Source organism: Aquila chrysaetos, chromosome 1 (genome assembly GCF_900496995.4).
Source record: "Aquila chrysaetos chrysaetos chromosome 1, bAquChr1.4, whole genome shotgun sequence".
In the NCBI taxonomy this organism is placed as follows: domain Eukaryota; kingdom Metazoa; phylum Chordata; class Aves; order Accipitriformes; family Accipitridae; genus Aquila; species Aquila chrysaetos.
Genome location: NC_044004.1, coordinates 17,130,156 through 17,151,165, shown reverse-complemented (window position 1 = coordinate 17,151,165; position 21,010 = coordinate 17,130,156). Strand labels below are relative to the sequence as shown.

The following is a 21,010-nucleotide window of genomic DNA, read 5'->3' as shown; positions in this document are numbered from 1 at the left end:
TAAATAGAAAGTTTAAGCAAAATCACAAGGAAAGTAAAAAGAGCTACTTTTTCAAAAAGTCTGAGGGGAGAGGGTTATCAAATAGTTACAGCAATGTCTGGGAGGCCTAAAACGTTTTTTTAATGCTTAGGAGTATTGTGAAACAGAATTCATTCCAGCACATGCTGTAATGATGAGTGTGCTGCCAAAGTGATAACTAAATAAAGCAGACGTCAACCTCATCTCCACAAATGCAGATCCAGCATGAGTGCTTCCCCTCAGACGGGGAAAGGAGAGCACATCTGTCCAGTTCAGCATTCATAGCATGGCATCTCGAAGGTGCTTCACACCTTTAATTACATATAAACTGAATGTCACTAAGACTGCTCATGTCCAGCATAAGAAATGCTTAGTTTGGTACAATATGAATGCTAAGGAGGCCCTCAAATGAGGTTCTTCTCAGGGCAGAGTGTGCTTAGCTGTCTGCAAAGCATTTCATCAGCAGTTCTGCAAGAACAAAGAAAGACGTTTGAACCTGGAGCCCTTTTGCTAGTATGGGCACACTGCAGGGAGTGAGGAACCCAAAGTGCTGGGTAGGATGCAGTGAAGGAGGGAGAAGCTTTTTGAACTGTAAAGGAGGTTGAGTTCCTTGCTGACCAGGTGCACGGTTTTGATGCTGTCACTGATGCCACCACATGAAAGGGCAGAATTAATGGCCACAAGAGCTAGCAAAGTTTCCATAATCACCTGCATTGCTCCAGAGTGTGTGGAGGAGAGGGCACTGGTAGAAGCTGTTAGCTAGCTGATATGTTAAAATAAAAAAAAAAAATTAAAAAAAAAGAGGGAAGGAGAGAGAGAAAGAAATTAAATTGGGGTCCAACACACTAATGAGAATTAGCTGCAGTGCTGGTGATAGCTGTGTTAAGAACTGTTTCTGTTTCCTACCCACTCATAGTATTTGCCTGGAAAAACACATTTTTTTTTAAGCTTTGCCTTACCTGAAATGAATGCTGCTTCTTTCCATTCTCACTGTTGCTGGGAATTGAAATGGCTGCAGATACAGAGCAGTGTAAAAACATGATGAGCTATGTAGCTTGGGAGCAATTGAGCAGCTGAATACTGCATTATTGAGAAATCATTTGCTACCTCTGGGTGTTAGTGAGAAACTGGAGAGTCCTAGACTGGCATTCAGGGCAGAGCATAGGATGAATAAACATTACAGAGTGCTGAGTATTTACTAGTGAATCCAGCATGGAGCTTCAGTAGTTGCATATCATCCCACTGCATCTTGCAGGGTTGGCAACACCCAGGAAAGAAATACTGAATTCCAGGAGCCTTGTGGCAGAATTGATCTTATATTGTTTCCTAAATAACCAAAGTATCAATGAAATGAAAGACATTTTGCTTAATGTGCGGCAGGCAATCTGCATAGCAAAACAGCCATATTTTCAAGTGACAACACGTGAGAACCATTTAAATACATATCAGTAGTCCTCAAGGGACTTGTAGATAGCTACATGAAATTGTTGTTTTCATGTGCATACCTTACTGTTGCCAAATTACTCCTGGCTTAGTATTTTCCCTCTTATCTAGTTGAGATAGGAATCTCTTCAGAATGAGGGGCTCAGTAGTTTGTGAAATATCCGTGTGTATCTCTGGCACTGTATAAATAATAAATAATAAGCTGTAGATGCTAATGATCATTAATATTGCAAGTGTTAAGCTGGAAATTGTAATTCCTAGCTTCTTAGGTGATTGCAAGTATAAATATTTCTTGACTCAGCATGGTGAGTAGTCACAAAACATGGAACCTTCTCCAGTGTGGAGTGATCGCTATTAAGTATATCCCAGACCCAGTAAATCTCAGGTTACGGAATCTGTCCCAGAATCTGTTCTTCCTATGGTATTGTGCTGCAGAATGAGTTTCTGCATCTTTTAAAGCTAACACAAAATATCCACTCCATATGGGTTTGGAGATGTACTTAAAATACGAGCCAAGTTCAAGCTGATGCAGTGCTGTCTTGCTGAGCCCTGAACTAGTCTAAAACAATTTCTTTGAGAGGTGTGGTCACATTCATCTCAATGAGATTTTAAGTCAAAGCCTAAAGAAAGAAATGTCAGTGACAGGTTTTAAACCTTTTCATTACTATCTGTTTAAAGCAAATGTACTTAATTTAGGAGTAAATACAGTAAATGTGCCTATACCATATTTCCAAGCAGTTTCCCACCTCCTTCTGGACACCAAAAGCTCATATTGTTCCCTACCTATGTAGCAAAACCAAGGACTTCAATCTGCTTATGCACTGACAATTTAAAAATCTTTGGCACAGAAGGAATTGGAAATACAGAGAGAACAGTAGTCATGGTAAACAAGTCAGGGATCCCCCTATGATATTGGACTACTTAAGCTATTGGAGTTAAGAGCTGCCTTTTCATTCTGTCCCAAGATCATCTAAGGTTTCACTAAAATAAATGAGCCTGTGCAGACTGGATTTTGAATAGTCAGGTTAAAATAACTACTTTTATAATTTAAATCAAAGTGGTTACTGAATTTGCTGCTTGCTACACTAAGTACTGCAAAATTTCAAAATTGATCATTTTATTCCATGTATATCATTACATGGGATGTACAATGAACATTTCTTATTAGTGTCCACATCTCAGCAGGAGCATACAGTGGCTCTTCAAAAAGTGAAAGCAGTTAGCAGACTAGTATGTTGAGTGATGGGAATCTCAAACCCACTTAATTTGGCTTAAAGTTTATCATGCAGGGAAGGAGCATGGATATAGTTGAACCACTGAAATGCACTGATGGAAGAGACTTATATTTGACTTGACATACTGGGCAAGAGCTTAGAACAAAGCAAAAGCAATCCCTTCCAGAAAAACAAGTATGTAAAAAAAAAACCTCATTTCTTTTGGTTCATAAAAAACCCAAAACATTTCTCATTTATATCTCCATGTTTTTAATGGAAAACAAAGACGGTTTTTAAGATGAAAATGTTCTGTATTCACATTGTGATTCTTAAAAAACACAAGCTATTTTCAGCAGTGAATTGCAAGCCGGCCAGTGAAAGAAGCAGCAATATGTTCCTAGGAAATTTTCATTCCACCCTCTGTTCTGCAGAGGAATGATACTTACATTAATTTTGAAAAACAAGCATGAGCAGAGAAATTTAAACTCAGCTATAAGCCTTCCCTATTTCTAACACCAAAGAATGAACCGTATTGAGGACTGCAGCAAAGCATTACCGTTTCAGTGCCATACTGCTAGGAGCGCAGGACACTTGCACAGGGCTTTGACACCACTTCTGGAAGTCAGACTTTCAGGTATAGCTCTTTCACAGGGGCTGAAAAAATATCCATAACGTGTTACCTTCCTCATCGCAGATGTATTAGTAACGTGTCATGAACCTCTGGAAATACATCTCTGTGGATGTCCATAGAACAGTGTGCAGAGACCTGTCGGTTCTTTTCAGAAATCCTGCCCCACTGAAGTCAATGGGACCCTTCCCAGGGAAACACATTGGGGCCAGAATTTTACTGGCAACGTTAACGGGAGCCGTTCTGTCTAGAGCACATATAGGGCATGCAGAGGGAAGACTGCATTTCAGCATAGAAATAAAATGTCATTGTGTTCAGACTTGTTAGTTAGTAACTCAAAATCTTTGCGGAGGATAAAAAAATGAGCTCTAAAAGAAAGCACTGAACCTGTTCGAGGCTGCACAGTGTATTCAAGGTATACATACCTTCACTGTCAACACCCTACCTGAACATTAGACAGTGACTAATACTCCTATTTAAATGTTTTTTTGTCACTTTTAGGAAGGGTTGTAAATGTCTGTGAGCTCTGACTATGCAACAGGTCCTGTAGTTTTCAGGTGATTAATACAGGCTTTCAACCAGGAGAAATTTCAAGCATCAAAGAGTTAAAACTAAATTTCAGTAAAACTTCAGGGAACACTCTCATTGCTGTCAGGTTCCTTGCTGGTTTCATTCAGAAAAACTGATGTTACTTTATACATTAACATTTTAAAGTGTCATCTACATGTAAATTTTAGATAATTCCAGGTTTTTAATTGTGGTTAGTGAAACTTCTGCTTATACAGACAAAACTGGTAATCATGGGAAGATACAGTTCTCAAAAGTTGCTTCTTTTGGTAGACTTTGGGAGTCGATGGCTGAGCAGCACTTACTGACCAGAGATGTTTCCTGCTTTAAGGAAGCTGTCTGGTGGTTATGTCAGTCTCACCACCTAAGTATTGCAAGACTTGAGTCCCACTGAATTCTCTTTAAAATGCAAAAGGCATTGAAAGCCTGAAAGGCTGCAGTTCTTTTGTGCTCCTAGCATGTAAACAGGGGAAGACTGTTAGCTGGGCCAGCTCTGCCACCTGCAGCTCACAGCCAGCAGGACTGCAACGTCTTCACCAACCTTCGCCACTGGAAATGTAAAAATTCTCATGGAGGTTTCACTGAAGAGGGTAATTGCTAATTCAATTAGCAATAGAATACATAAGCTTATGGTATGCAAAATTAAGGTAAAAGAGAGCTTTCACATTGGTCTTTCTGCTAATCTTCACTGCTATTGGAATGCACGTCTATTCTCAGAATAAAATAGAAACCTGGTGTTAGAACAAAAATCATAAGGCTAAAACCATTCTTGGTGTGACTGGAGTGATCTCAGAGCTGAATCTGACCCCTTACCTATGAAGGCCGTTTTTGGCTCTGCTGATACCTGAAGTATTACAGGAAATTATGTGTGGATCCATATTCTCAGAATCCTCTAACTCCTGTCTGCAGTGCCTCCAGTATCTCCTCATATAACTCCCTTCTTAAAACACACTGGGTTTTGAAACCTATAAATGCTAGTCTTCTCCTCTAAAAAAAAAGTCATTAAAAAAATAAAATAAATCAAATCCTTCCAGATGTGTTTTACTAACGCAAAAGACCATGTGCTTTATTATGTTCCCTACTTTCACTTCCCTGAGCCCCAAGGGTATAACATTACCATTTTCTCAAGTTGGATCCAAGCCCTGTAATTGATGAATTGTCCATAGGATCCATATGGAACTCTAGCAAAATCACTGACACTCTATACAGCACCAAAATGTGTGCATGTCTCCCAGTGTGTGCTTGGCACCCACAAATATAAACTTTTCATGCCAATGACTTCTCTCACTGTAAAACGCTGTGTTCGTCTCGAGCACTGGATCCAACTCACAGCTATCTGCAGTGAAACAGCAATGGTTCTGCAGTAATGGTCAGACATCATTGTGATGAGTTCAAATAAGAAAACATGACTGGAAGCTAAATCTAATAATATTGGGTTACTAAGCATTGTGTGGAGTTCTTTCAGTATGTTTTAGTACTGGAGAGGGAAAGTAGATAACCTATTACGGTATACATTCTTTCAAATATGTTATAAAAGCTAAAAGAAGCATAATTTTTCTTTTAACTTTGGGCTTCATTCAATTGCCCACACACTATAGACACCTTCTAGTGCCTGAAACACCCACATGGAGCCTTGAGTCCTTCTGGGACAGCAAGAACGATCAGATGGATCAGATCCAGCATAACCTAGGGCATTTCAGCTGGTGCTAGACACCTGTGTGGGGGCAATTCAGTCCCACCTTTTGTGTTGTCTAAACGTGGAGCTTGGAAATGTCTAACTGTGTCTTGTCAAGCGTTGCCATTAAAGGTTCTGGGTCCCTAGAAAAGTAGAAATTATTTCTGTGATCATACATCGTCACTGCACTGAAGTTTTTAAGTCTTTAGGGTGTTTTCCTGGGTGACTGATTCTGAGCTGTGCAGAAAATGCTAGTAGAAGAGATCAGTTTTGCTGGTGTTCCAAATATCATTATTATTATTATAGTACTGCAATAAAGACTTGTACATTTTAATATTATTGAATGCTTGAAAAAAATGTTAAAATAGATGTTTTGAAAAGGAATCTCACGGAGTGAGATTAGGTGGTCTGTAGGGAATAGGCAGTCTAAGCCTCAGGCTTCTTCTGTATGCCAATGAATGTAGGAGTATGTAAAACATTTTGTTAGCTTTGTTTTAAGAAGTCACTTTGTAAAATGACGCAGTCAAACCAGCCTGCCAGTTACCCTGCTCACTAGCAGTTCAAGACGGCAGGTGGTTTTGGCCAACCTAGCTCTTAAAAGCATCTTGTCCCCACATTTTTAATCTAGCTCTTTGCAAAAACCAAGCTACTGATTGTCACTGGCAGGTTCCTCAGACTTAAGATAATTGGACCATGATCTTTTCCTCTTTCAGGGATTCGGTTTTGAGTAACTTTAGATTTCAAGTAGGTCTCAAAGGTCACTGAAAAAGGCTGTGAGATTTAATATCAATCATTGTTAATCCAGTTCGTTTTACATTTGTGCACAATTCACATGAGCTAGATGCATTTAAAATGGACTTGTCACTATAGAGTGCAATGCCCTCCCATTACTCAGGCATCCAAAGCTGACCTTACAATTTGCAGACTTTAGAGGGAGAAAATGGTTGTGAATTCCCCAAAACCAGAAGAGGAATTCATGTGAGTCTGTACAGCTCCCAAATATCCAGAAGATGAGACCATGCTGTGTCCCAGTGCCAGGGCCCCAGCGCTTGTCATTTTGAGTCCATGCATGTGAGATCAGTTAGGCATTGCTATGTTTTGGGTCCATATCCCATTTTAATCTTGGGTGTGAAATGAAAGAGATTATAGACAGGATTAGCAGTCAAGATACCTACAGACAGCAGGGACTGCATAGTTCTCCTCAGTGCGCATTACGGTTAGAGCACAATCAGAAACATCTTTGCCAGATGATAAAGAAGAAACATTCTCTTTGTTGCCAACAATAAATATATACAGAGGAGTAAATGTGTCATGAATAAAGTGTCCCTAAGGAAATCTTGGAAGACCCTACATGTATATTTACATACTTTTAGTCCCAGCAGCAGTAGAGCTATGTGAGTGTAGTGCTCTGCCCAGGCTAACTAGTTTGTTAAGAATTAGCACAGCTATCTTTTTCATGCTAGTTACTATCTGCTTATAATGAGACAATTTAGGCAGCCCTGCCAGAAATGCAGACTTTTGAGAACCAAAGCAATGGTGTCGATTATGATCACGAATCTCTCCCTCTCTCTCACACACACACAAAACCTGAGCAAGTGCCTGCAGGTTTCAGAATAAATTGAATAAGAACTCAAAATACAACACCTCTTTCACAGCATAAACTGGATCCTGCACATGCTTTAGGCCCTGATGCTCTTAATTTTTGGTAGAATATTGAACTAGAGGAAAATCTGAGCCCAAAGTGCACAATCTGATAGCAGGTCTCTGTCTATTAGATTATCTTGCAGATATTTATCTGCAAAAATATATGTAAAAAGTCTATGTAAGAAAAAAGTCAATGAGGCAACTGCAGATTCAATTTCTGCAGTTGGAAAAAAGTAATTCCTCATACTGAAGCTCTTCATTCTCCCTGCTGCTTTATGTTATCTCTGTTTTAACTGCTCTTAATGAAAGGCTCATCAAAAGGCAGTGCCAATACACAATAATATTTAAATGCTGAATTAATCTCTTAGTCCTCATGGCAGCTCCCTTTCAGCTATTTTCCCTGCATACTTTCCATCTCCATTATAAGAATGAGAGTGGGGTGCACATGGGGAGAATGGAGCAAACGTTGTTCGGCTCTACAGCCCAGAGAGAAGAATTTGCCTTATGTCTTAAATATTTGTAAAAGTATATGGGAGGAAAACACCGCCTGTTGAAGTAAATCCAAGATGCTTCTTCATCAAGACTTGCTAAAATTAAGTAAATAACTCAAAACAAGACTCAGCTTAAGTTATGCCTTTCTGCAGTTGCCATTCTAACTTCCAATAATTTGACCAACTTGTTGCCTTACTCCTGTTGGTAAAAAAAGCCAAACCTTCCCCTGCTTCTAAATGCAGTTCTGCTTTGAAAAGTGACTAAAAATGGCATGCAGTCTTCATGTTATTTTGTGTCAGCTATTTCCTTATCAAATGTGCTCAGTTAGCAAGTAAGAACCTTTTCCATCTATGTGCCAGCCCTGCAAATTTCAGGTGGAACCTAAGGGTCAACCTGGATTTTTTCTTCTCGTGTAAGATGGCCAAAAAACAAGGATCCTGCAAGTGAGAGTAAGCCCTCAATTACACGTGTGCAGTTCTGTAGTCTTCTGTGGCTTTGCGTAAGGTTTAACTGACTGGAAATGATTCTGTGGTGATAAACAGGAGGGAATAGAAACCAGCTCACTGTGTTCTTTATGCTAGCTCTGCTGTGCTAACAGGAGCAAAAAGCAGTGAACAGTGATTTTAATTACTATGTGAACAGGTAGAAAATATATAAGACTATTTAAGGAAGAGGTTTGCTTGAAATTCCATGTTTTCAGAAAACTCCAGCATCAGCATAATAGAGCATTCAAGTTGATGAGGAAAATAAAATGCTTCCCTTTTTTCTTGGACATGTCATTCATGTGATGGAAAGAGAATGTATAGTACTCATAACAAGAAAGGAACAAAATTATTTGAATTATTTTGCATGCAATAGCAAGATAAAATAACACATTTACAACCCTCATTTATGAGAAGTCTTCATTGTGGAGTGCAGTAGGACAGAAGATGACTGTGTGTACATTTTGCTATATGGGAATGATAACCCGCTATGGGCATTTTATTATTTATTAATTCATCTTTGCAGTTTTGGCAATCAAGCATGAAAATTTTCTACTCTTCTGAAATCTCTGTAGTCTGGAAGACCAGAGTTGCAGTTTATCTGATTTTTCATTAAAATAGTTAAGATAGCAAATAGTGAGCAAAAGTTTTCTCAATTCAGAGTTTTGATTGTGCAATCCCAGTGCAGATTAAACTGAGCTGTACAAGGCATGCTCTGTTAGCAAGGGTAAGAAAAAAAAGCCAAGAATATACTTTCCAGCTATGTAAATACTGATCGACTGAATTTTTACTTGGATTAAATCATTCTATTCTGACTTTTTTTTCCAGTTGTGTGTAATACTGGAGCCAATGCAGGAACTGATGTCAAGACATAAAACTTACAATCTAAGTCCTCGAGACTGCTTGAAGACTTGCTTGTTTCAAAAATGGCAGAGAATGGTGGCCCCACCGGGTATGTTTCATTTCCAGTGTTTTACTTATTTTACAGTTAAATTAATATAGAAATGATGGGAGAATTTACTGCAAATTTACTTACAAAGGAAAGTACTAAGAATTAGCACTGTTCCAAAAGTAAACCTGAAAATCATTCTGATGTTTTATGATTTCAGTCTGACCCAACTGATTTATAGATGTGCACATTCAGATGGTTTCACTATGACTAGGATATAATTTAGTACAAAAATATGTGTAGATGGAATGCAAAATGCCTACTGGCTCCATTAGAATTCATCGTTTGTGTAATTCAGCTTCCTGCTGTGACTCTGAAATTACAGCTACAATTCATAATTAATTGTCTTTGAGACTAATATAATGTTATTTACAGGCCTGGACCTAATCTCCTTCCTCTTACACCTCAAAATAATAATTCTCTCTTTTTTCAGGTTATTAAAGATTTGTATATCTAAAACTATTCACATGGGTGCCCAGGCCAAATTTTGAGAAGTACAATTGCCCCTCTGTTCTCTGCCAATTTAAGCAAAGTTATGTAATTGTCCTGATTTGGTCTGAGTTTAGACGACTTGCACAGAAATGGCATTCAGCACACTCTAACATGTTCTCTTGGGAGCGGCGGTTTGAAAGATGAAGCCCACATCAGAGGCAGAAGGAACTCAAATGGCAGTTGCTTGTATGCTGCATCGATGACAGCAGTAGGGTAGAAAGCTACGTTTAGCCTTTGCCTCTGGCTGGGTCAGTTGAGCCTGTACCCTACATCAGAATAAGACCTGGGTTTTTGTTTAGCACTGTTGCTTGCTGTGTGACCTTCAGCAAGTTAACACAGTCACTTTGAGCGTCATGGTAGTTATCATGGTACTCCCGTTGGTAAAACGCTTTCAAATATCTTTACAGATAATGGTGGGAGAATAAGCTTTGTTAGTCCATTATACAAAATTGAAAGCAGATTCTATTGGTTTGGGTCCAAATATTATTCTATGGTTTGTATGTTAAATCTAATACTACTACTACTACTAGTAAACATAGAAATTTAAAACTGGATGAAAAAATATTTCAGCACTTCTGCTTATAGGTCATTTTAGTACATGCTTTACAATATCTACCATTTGCTTTCCTTCTTACCATTTTATTGCAGCAGAACCCACAAGACAACCGACAACCAAACGGAGAAAAAGGAAAAACTCTACCAGCAGCACTTCCAACAGCAGTGCTGGGAACAATGCAAATAGTACCAACAGCAAGAAGAAGTCAGCTGCTGCAAACCTGAGTCTATCAAGTCAGGTACCTGTAAGTCTCACTTTCCTTTTAGGCCTGAATTGCTTATGCTGCTTTAATTCTTTCCTTACATTGTAAAGAAGGTGCATTCTTGAGCGTAAACTATCACAAGCAAAAGGCGATCTTGCATAGTATGCTGTGGAAGCTGGGGAATTAGTGGAGAGATGTGAAGAAGCCATTCTGCAGTGCAGCTTTAACGAATGACCCTCAAGCAGGGGTATCCTGAGGACCAGATGTGATTTTTTTAAGGCCTGGGCCAGCTCCCCTTCTTGTCAGTGGGAGTCCTTCCACTGGCGGTGGGACTCAGATTGGGCCTCATGTTTTAAGATGTAGCACGAGTCTTGCAGACTTCCATCTGCCAGGTGCTAAGTGAGGATGAGTCCGTGTGGAACAGGACAGCCGTACCTAAGCAGACCGCTGGTCTCTCTACGTTAGTACCTTACCTTTAATCGGTGCCGGGTTCACGTGCTTGAGTGGAACAGGTTATGTATGAATTAACTTACCTGCACAGGTTATCTCTTTTTCCAACCACTCCACTTGCAGAGGGTAGATCCCCAGGAATGTGGGTCTCAGCTTATCCATCCTGCTAGCTGTAACTGTTGACATCCTAATTATATAGGGAAACACCAAGTCATTTCCAGAACTGTACCAGCACTTTAATAATATCACATTTATTGCCTTAGTCACAATATAGGGGTAATCAGACCCCAAATTGTGACAAAGTGTGCCTTAGTCAATACGGAGATAGCTTATGCATTTTAAAGCTAGGGAAATTAATTTGGTGTTATAGGAACTCTAAAGTGGTGTCTTGGGAGTAACATGCAGGGATTTTTATTGGATTTCTGATCAGCAGATAGGAAAGGGCTAGGTCTCCTCTGAAGCCTGACAAAGAATATAGGCCTTTTGTTAGCACAAAGCAGGCACTTCCTAGGAAGCTTGAATACCCAGATAAAAAAGAGGAGTAGACTAACACCAGTGAAATGAAATGAAGATTTTTGTTTAGCAACTGATTCAGCAATCCACTAGCTTACAGAAGCTTTGGGCTTCAGTAAATTAAACTCATATTTTCTCCTTGTCATATTAAAATTTTCACGTGGCTCGCATCCCTGGAGTCAGATTCTTTCCCTAATATAGGCATCTCTGGGTTTTTCTGGCAGCACAAAGCACTCAGAAGGCCAGCTACCTGATCCTCTGGTGGCAGGGACCACTCTGCCTCACTGACTGTGTCTGCCAGAAAACCCCTTGGATCAATAATCAACCATATTTAAGAAAAAACAGCAATTAGGTGCAAAAGTGAGCAACCAGCTAGTCCCCTGCTGTCTCCAAGTTTAAAAGACAGTAAAATCACTTTATCTCAGCTACTCCCTGCCCTGAGTTCAGTTCAGTAGAACCAGAATCTTACCCCCTGCCTCTCTTCAGCCTGCTCCTCTCTGGAGAGACAGCTTTTGTTGGCTTCAGTGGTAGCCACGTGTACTCGTATGTTTGAGTGTAATTGAGCCCTCTGATAGTTACCTGTCGCTCCCACTGATATTCAAGCTGACTTCAGGTACTGAAAGGCTACTCCTGACAGATGAAGTAGTCAAGGCTACTCTTCCTGATGGACATGATAGTTGAGCATCTGAGACATAATGGTGAAGTCTATCGTGGTATGAGGGATGGATTTTTAGTCTTCACTGACTTTCAGGATGCTGCATAGTCAATATTTTTCAATATTGTTTGATTTCTGTAACAGAGTAGCAAGATGGTCCAAACTCTTTTGTATCAAGGATCAGGTTTCATTTTTAGGACCCTTCTCCTTTCCCTCTGCAAAGTGGAAAATGCTTAGCTGTTCGATTTGACATACTAACAGCTCTTCACATCTTCCCCACAGCAAAGATAGCAAACCAGATGGAACTGATGGTTGGGCCACCCTGTAGAGTAGACAGAACTCAAAATAATTTCAGCAGTAGGATATTTTGGTGTAAAACTATTCAACACTTTTCAGTTAAATAGAGAGATGTTGCCATGTTTCTTCAAAATTATGCATACTTTGAAGTGGGCCTTATTACAGGCATGCCACTGCTTTCTGAAGTCAGCTGCAGGTAGCAGTAACTTGCTTTCTGTTTCTTTCTCTTAACTTTACCTTAAAGTGACTCATTCAGTAGTTAATGTTTGATTTTCTGTATATGCGATAGAAAACAAGATATCCTCAAACAAAATTTGACAGTTTTCATCTAACTAAAAGCTTCATTTGGCTGTAGAGTTTTCTGTGAATGGGACTTTCCTGCTCAGTAGAAAAAACGCTACTGAAATCATTCAATTTCAGTGTTAAAAGCATTTCCGCCCTCATTATTAGTCAAGAGGAATGAAATAACTGCATCTTCTGTCCAGATGACTCACATAACCAAAGCTAGTTTCAGTTTCATTTTTCCCATCCTCCTGTCTGGAGAACCCCAACAATGAGCTCATATCCATACCGAACCTGGATTAATATGAAGTCATGTACTCCAGCTTTCTCTTTTTCTCCAGTGATTTCTTCCCAGCCAGCAAAGACAGTCTCTCCATCATAATAGAATCTAACTCCTAATTTCCTGTCACTTTTATGCTTCTATCTGATTTTCTCCTTGATAGTAAATTAATCCTGGTTAGAGAATGTTTCCTTAGCTTCTATTCTATGCAATGTTTCTTGGTTTAGGGCATTAGTAATTATTCAGTTTTGCTCCTACAGTAATGCTGTGTACACTCTGGAAAATGTGCGAACTTACAATATACCTCATCCACATTTCTCACTTGCACCATTAACTTCTATTTCTTTAATGAGGTCTTCATGTCTGGAGAGGCAAATGTTCCATGTTCAGGACAGTGACCAGAAAGCAGCTGGAGTACCATCAGCTATGACAAAGCTTGAAACTTAAGAGAGATCTGTCATTTTCCACATAGGCCCTTCCGGATTTTCAGATAAATACATGGGGCTAAGCAAACCTTGATCAATGAGATGGAACAGTACTTGTCACATACAGGTTCTTCTCCAGTAATAGGATATTGTGCCATTTCCTCTAGGTGTGTTATTTTGTGATCAGTTCTTCAGGCAGAGGCAGTGCTGACAATAGAGAGCCAAGGCCAGAAAGTGAAATGATGTGGTTATATTTCCATGCGTGGGTCAGGTCGGCACTGCACCCTGAAGTTCAGTTGCTGAAGCCTAATCAATCAGTATCATTTGTGCCCTTTGTGTTGCCTTAAATTTATTAGCACTTTGACTGTGCTGACGCATTCTGATACATCTTTAATAATACAGTCTTCAAAAGCATCTTAGGGGTCTCTGCCAGTGGGTGGGTACACATCTTCCCCCTCATCAGTAATTTGAAAAGGGTCAGTCTCAGCCTGTCCTCATATCTCTATTTTTTACACTTTCTCAACCCTGCTAAATAAAATATAAAGTTTTGCCCTTTTGACAGTCACTTGCACTCTGTTAGACTCATTTTCCCTTATAATGGGGGGGGGGAAAGAGTGGTTTCTGTGATTCTGCTAGTTCTCATGCTACTGATTGCAGACCTTCAGCATCTCTTGTCAATATGACTCTTCCTGCCCAAGTCCCTTGTCTAACACCTTTTCTACATATGTCATATCTCCTACATTCTTAAAACAAATGTAGTTAGCCAGTGTGCTACATGATTGCACTGCACAACTCATGCCTAGGTTGGCCTATTACTTGGCCAGTGATGCTTTTGACTTGAATCCTGTAGGTACTGAGGCAACACACCGTAGCGTGTTGGAAGTAGAACCAAGTGCCGCTAAAGTCACTCCAACAGCACAAATACAAAACCATTTTTCTCACTAGAAGTTTTCTTCTCTCAGGTTCTCATTGGTGCAGGCTCAATACTGCCAGTGCTTTCCACAAATGCACTGGCTTTTTTTAGTGTGTAAAGAAAGTTGACAGAACAGGGACCCAAAAATTGTAGTTCACTCAGCTGTCCTAGTCTCAGCAGATGCCAGTCATTTGAAATGTTCTTAGATTTGTTCATGTTCTCGATCACAACTGATCTTTGGAAGAAATGTTAACCCACTGTGCAGAAGCTGGAATTACCAATTTCCTCTTTCCTGTAAACAAAGAGCAAAGATGGGCAAGACTCCTTCCACAAGGTTCATAGAAAACCTGCCTTTCTAATGTTAGCCTTCCTATGATTTCAAAAAGATTAGTTATCTAATTTGCGTGTGTCATTGCCTTATCACTTACACAGTACTAATTTCCTCTAATATTTGAAGCTAGCTGCAGTGTTTTCCCAAGTCTTTGCTCAGTTTTCAAGCCTCTTTACTGGCTGAAATTGTATTTCTTTGCATTTTTCATACTCTTCTGTTTCAAATAAAACTTTCTTGCAAGCCCAGGCCTTTGTACGTAGAATGGTGACTTGTACACTGTGATCTGTGGATCACAGATATATGCAAGGTCGTCAGAAGGGGCCTGTACAGCCATTATCACTTAAATATCACTTTCTGTTAAGTTTAATAAAACCAGTGCACATTGATCCATTTTTATCTATTTGAATTTGGAAATTTGACAACAATGCACAACTCTCACAAACTCTAAGAACCATTGCTCTAGGCTGCTCCCAGTCATAACTATAGAAATTAATAGGTGGATTTTGCTTTCATTTACTAATGAAGATCCTGTTGAGTGTAATACTGTAACCATGAACACAGTGAAAGATCATTGGTGTTGGAAAGAATAAAGCATCACTACATGCCACTAAGTAAATCAAATGTTCTTTCTTACACCCAGAGTCCTAATTAGAGCCTCACTGCACTCTTTAAGCAAGTTACATACCTCAATAATCTCTCTTTCTCTTTGTAGTTCTCTGTAAGCTCCTCAAAAGCCAAATCCATAAATAAACCTGCTAATGTGGAAGGGAGCAATACCACCTCTTACGTGTTTCAGAAACAGGGGGTAGGTTTAGGTGGTTTGTAATGGATGTTGTGGTACCAGAGTTACAGTTCCAGGGCCAGAAGATTGGTGTCAGAAATTTTCCCATGTCTCAGAACCGTGCCATTCAGAATCTAAGATCTAGCCGTAAGGAGATGAGAGTGAACAAATTGGTTTCCAGTTGTTGTGCTTTAGGAAAAATATTCCAAACAAGACCAGAATGTCAAGTTAACAGAGAGGACTATGATGAGATGTAAAAGATAACCATTTTCCTCTATAAAGTGTTTACTCTGAAACCGAATTAAAATGTCAGTTCTGTTTCTATAGATCATTTCAACACCAATGTCAGTCCAATGTTTTTGTCTTGGAAGCAGTGACCATTATGGGTGCGGACAGCAATGGGGCTCTCAGTCATTAATAATTTTTGTGCCAAGGAGCTAAGAAGTCAATTATTAAAATAATCACCACTAACACAATTCCGTAAGAAGGAAGGCAGGCAGGAGGAGGTACGCTTCTTCTTTTGACTTAGCACTTAGAGGTGTGCTGGCTGCTAAAACTAGTGTAACTTTCAATCCTTGGAGTATGAGACTTGCTTGAACAATATGCTTGATAGTTTCAAGCATTTTTAATTATCTCAGGCTTGTGAAGCACTGTTTGTCTACTTCTGGGGACTGTGACACCTGAGCTACGAACTAATCGCTGTAACACACTGAGCGGGGCTACGTATTAACAGCCGCAAAGATGGCAGGCATAGGGATGGGGAATTTTATATGGCCCACCACACATTTTTACCTCCAGACTCCAGTAAAACATTGTTTAGCCATAGAATGATCTTTAAAATCCCAAGTTAAAAAGTTTAGTTACGTAACTGGGCATAGCAGAGCTAAACTTTGAGACTAGGTGTAAAAAAGATGAAGCCTGAGAAATGACCGGTCTGTTAAATAGAAGTGCTTGCATTTGAGTTGTGTATGAAGTGATCTCTGTGTATAGTTTATATGCATCGATTTAAGTTTGGATGGCCATTAGGGTTATTTCAGGATGAAAGGTATGATATACATGAAAGCTGCTTTTGTGGTTATATTATTAAATAATACATTTTTATCACATAATGTAAAACATCCACTGCTTTATTTACAGTGCTTCACTGCAACCATATTTTACTATCATGAGACATTCCTTGACCAAAAATGTTGTTTCTAATCACAGAGTAAATTAATAAGATTGAGTGACTACAGTCTAAATCTTTTTTAAACTAATCTAGTCAAATATGTGCTACCATAACTAGGCCATAGCAGTGTGTGCTGCCGTGCAAGAGACTAGGGTTTAATTCTTGGATTCTGCTTCTCACTCCATGAGCAGGAGCTAGGAGCACTCCAGAGCTGCAGCCTCAACCCTGGGAGGGATGGAGCCTTGTGTCATTCAACAGCAGTGACCCCCACTGGCCAATTTAAGGAGAAGCATTGAGGGGCTCTAAAAGGAGTCACTTCCAGTCCTCCTCAGAGGTTGGTGGTCATTGCACGGGATCTAGTGAGTGGAGGTTCAATGGGGTGCACTCGGTGGGGTCTTCAGCTTTCAGTCTGAGGAGCAGAATCCTCTCCGGGGAGGAACCAGCATGTGTGCTTCCTGAGACACTATTTTTGCCTGACATAACTGTAGGCGGCAGGATTGTCGAGAATATATATATATTTTTTTTTAAATGTCCTGTAACTAATGCTGTGATATCTATCTTTTAAATAGAACGAGGGAAAACTCCACTAACCTCAGTATAATTGTAGTTTAATTCCCAGAGTGAGAGAGAGAGATGCTCAATAGCATGGAGAGAAATATAAGTGCAAACTGTCCTCTCAGTGGGTGTCATTATATTAAAGAAATAATATTTGCAGAGAATCTGAGAAATTAGAGATGGAAATAACTTACAAGGTCATTGAGCATCTCCCCGCTGATGCACGAATGTTTCCTACCACAGATTGAGATTTTTCCCAGCCCAGTGTTAGGTGACCTGAGCAGCAAAGCTAGCACTGTTCCAGTAGGGTCGTTAATCCTCAGTCTGCAGTTCTCAGTAACAGGAATACTGTCTTAGCAGTGGGGGTTACATTTTCGTTTACTTAATGTCATCTTAGTACCCTAGTTTACATCTCATCGGATTGGCCTAAAGCGATCCTCTTCCTTTCAGCACTTGCATCTTTTAAGCATATTTACCCCTCCCAATCATTTGGTGGATGTAATACATATTTAATTCTTCGACGTGGCCTCCCCAGCCAGCAGTTCTAGCCCCATAGTTATTTTTGATGCACTTCTCTAAGCCTCATCCAAGTTGCCGACCTCTTGCTGGTATGGCAACAGGGAGAACTTGAGGTCCATACTCAAGACCGTTGAAGTAAGAGGAAAAGTTGCCACCTCAGTCTGTGATTCTGTATTTCAGCCACTGTGGTTCTTTTTGCCTGCTGTATCACATTGCACACTCAAACCCAACTTGCTGTCCTCTGCCAGGTCTCTCTTGTTATTAATGCTCTCACAATACCATGGGGTTAGGTCTGGTTCAGCAGTGCACACTACATATTGTCTGTTGTTTAGAGGGATGAAATAAATTAGGATAAACTTTTGGTTATAAACACCCTTGTCTTTTAAACTTTTATGTCGCAAAGCTGTGTGTGAGTTTTATTTAATCAAATATTTTACGGATATATGGAGTAACAAAATATAGACAATGTAAAGAAGAACTCATGTAACAGTTTCCATCTACTCACAAATTTTTCACATAGCACAGGCTGAAAATATGATATAAACATTCTTCTGTAGCATGTCAGCCTTTGCTGAGGGATATCGAGAAACAGTGTAAATACTTACAGGCAATAATTTGTATTGTTTCATGGTGAAGGCAGTACATATCTGATTAAAAAGAAACCTTATTAAATGCAAACATTTGTCTTCTGTTTGCTTTTTACAAATGCTTTTACATTCATAAGGAGGAACAGATCCTTTAAAATATGAATCTGTTGTTCACTAGGCTTCTTGGAAGGGCTTGTGAAATCAGCAGGTACAAAGCTAGACATCTGGAATCACCGCACTTTTACCAAACACTAGCTGATGCCCTGCCACCTGAGCTGCATGAAAAGATGCATCCCACATATTTCTTTAGCGGTTAGCACAGCAGCCTGATTCTCCGTGGAACAGAGAGAACAAGCGAGCTCTCTGGCTTTGCACCTTTGCTTTCCAGTCTCAAGTTTGCACCTTTCTATCCCATGCTGGTTAGGTTTTTTGCAGCAAATGCGTGATGCACTGGAGTACAGTAGGCGGTTTACTTGTTTTCATGGAAGGACAAATTGTACTTAAAGCAGTGATTAGATGAATTCTTTCTTTCTTGCATGCTTCAGTTTTTGATGACTACTAGCTTCATCAGTGTAATTATAATTAGCACTCTTCATCTTCCTTTTACGGTACCAGCTGGACAGATTGGTCCTCTTACTGCACAGATTGGCGGCAGGGTTGCCTACATGGAGTTAGGTGACAGGCACCATGAAATAACAGATGGTAAATTCAGGGCTTGTTGGCAATCAGCAGGTTTTTGCTAATGACTTAATTAGCTATGCAAATTGTCAAATCAGTGTGAACATTGTTTTTATCGAAAACTTTACCTAAATTAATTACCATAATTAAGTAGCAGAATGTCAAGTATATTGGATGCGTAAAAGGGCTTGGCTGGCTATGGATAAGAGAGTTACCATCTTTATTAGAGTGCCGTGCTCCACATTTGAGAAGTCTGAGGTTAAGAAATGCAGTTTCTTTTAAACTACTTTTAAAATACGCCTATCGCCAAGTTCCAACTGAGATGCACCCTGGTGCCTTTCCAAATAAAATGGCTCAGGAAAGAATTACTGGATAAAGGCTAAATATTTCAAGCAGGAGTTTAAGGCAGTTTCATAGCCTGCTTATTTGCTTAAAATCATACACATTTTTCAGTCTACCTGCTTTTCAGTTCTGGGGTTTCTGAGATCCAGAGCCATAAGCGTGCGGCTAGAGAGATGTGTTACAGTTTTTCATTTAAATTAGAAATAAGCGTAAGCCTGTCTCCTGGTTCCTACTATGCAGGAGCTTTTAACTCTGTTGTTCAAATATCACAAAGTTAAGAGATGCAAATTCTCTAACATAATTTTTTTAAGTTGATTTTTTCTCTCTCAAGGTTTCCATATAACAAATATTGGGTGCTGTTCACAGGATGTCATGGTGGTAGGAGAACCAACTCTGATGGGAGGCGAATTCGGGGATGAAGACGAAAGGCTTATCACTAGATTAGAGAATACACAGTATGATGCAGCAAATGGCATGGATGATGAAGAAGATTTCAACAATTCACCTGCACTGGGAAATAACAGCCCGTGGAACAGCAAACCTCCTGCTAACCAGGAGACTAAATCTGAAAACCCCACACCACAAGCTTCCCAATAGGTTATTCTGCAGCAGTACCCACTGCAATGTATGTCAGTGGGTTATTAATTACTGTTTCACAGCATTCTTAAAAAAAAAAATTTTAAAAAACCACCTTTCAACGGATACAGTACCTATTTCTAAACTAAAGCTATCTGTTGTTTTTTTAATTAGGGAAAACTCTTGTATAAGCTTCCATATACATTTCTTGGAAGCATTCACATACAACATGATACTGGCACTGACCTCAATTAAAATAACTGAAAATTAAATAGCATCTCATGGCAAATTTCTGACAATACATTTTATTGGAAGGGGTTGTTTTTTTCCTCATCAAACAATGGCCATATTTTAACAAGTCATCAGTGCTCAGGATCTCATGAACATAACTATGTAAAACTTTTTACAATTGTAATATATTTTCTGCTTTTCAACTTGCACCTGAAATTTCTTGTTTCAGAAAAAAATCAGCTTTTAAGGAAAAGTAATTTAAAGTAACTTTTGTTATTTCTTTAACTTTTCTTTCATCGGTTAATCATTTAAAGAATCCAGCATTTTTAATTTATGTTTAGCTGATGCCAGTAGATACTCTTTCCATCATTTAATAAAAATGCTGAAACAAGAAATGTCTTTTTTTCATCAAAGACATGAGAAATATTTTTATGTGGAAAAAGACACCCGGTCCTATGAGAGTTTATGCTTTGTAAAATTGCTGTCAATCCAGATATTTTAAAGCCATGTAATCCATTAACTTTGTGGGCAGCTTAATAAATCTAAAACTTTTGTGTTTTTATTATTGTATCTGAGTTGGCTTTGTTGGTATTTCTTTTCATAGTATATTTCTTGTATAATATTTTTGTAAAGCCCTCAAACCATTTTTTGGTTTACTTTTTTTTTTTATTCCGGTGTATTTATGTGAAACTTTATAAAAGAAACTAATTTTTTCATTTACATATTAATATGTTCAACTCATCATGTAAAGACACAGTGAGTCAGTGTGTTATATAATACAACTGTATTTTATGTATGCTTTGCCAATAAGTGTGCCAATAAACTGTGTTAACAAACGTGCTCTTATATAGTGCATTTACAATTCCTTGCATGCAAAAGACACACATCCACATGCAGGATGATGCACCAGGAATTTCTGGAATTAGCGTTTCACTGAATTATACACTGCATCTTTTTCCAGCAAAAAGGGAAGCCTGTAGTTTAGGTGTGAATCGCTTACAGCTCAATTTGGTTAGATGCTCTTTTTTTAACATTAATGATGTGTAACACCACAGGTCAGTAACA

At 39.1% G+C, this 21,010-nt stretch overlaps 1 protein-coding gene across 11 annotated transcripts in view; it reads left to right on the top strand.

Annotated features, from left to right (window-relative positions):
* The window catches only part of LDB2 (LIM domain binding 2), a 390,737-nt gene extending 369,956 nt beyond the window's left edge, over positions 1-20,781 (top strand). For 2 of the 11 annotated variants that reach the window (XM_030020920.2, XM_030020887.2), the window contains 3 exons: positions 8,992-9,115; positions 10,253-10,404; positions 19,505-20,781. In XM_030020920.2, coding sequence (XP_029876780.1) covers positions 8,992-9,115; positions 10,253-10,404; positions 19,505-19,735 — 507 coding nt within the window. In that variant the 3' untranslated portion in view covers positions 19,736-20,781. Of the gene's footprint in view, positions 1-8,991; positions 9,116-10,252; positions 10,405-16,648; positions 16,792-19,469 lie in introns of those variants that run through there. The other 9 variants (XM_030020936.2, XM_030020925.2, XM_030020911.2 and 6 more) reach the window with 9 other exon arrangements.
* The last annotated feature ends 229 nt before the right edge of the window (positions 20,782-21,010 follow it).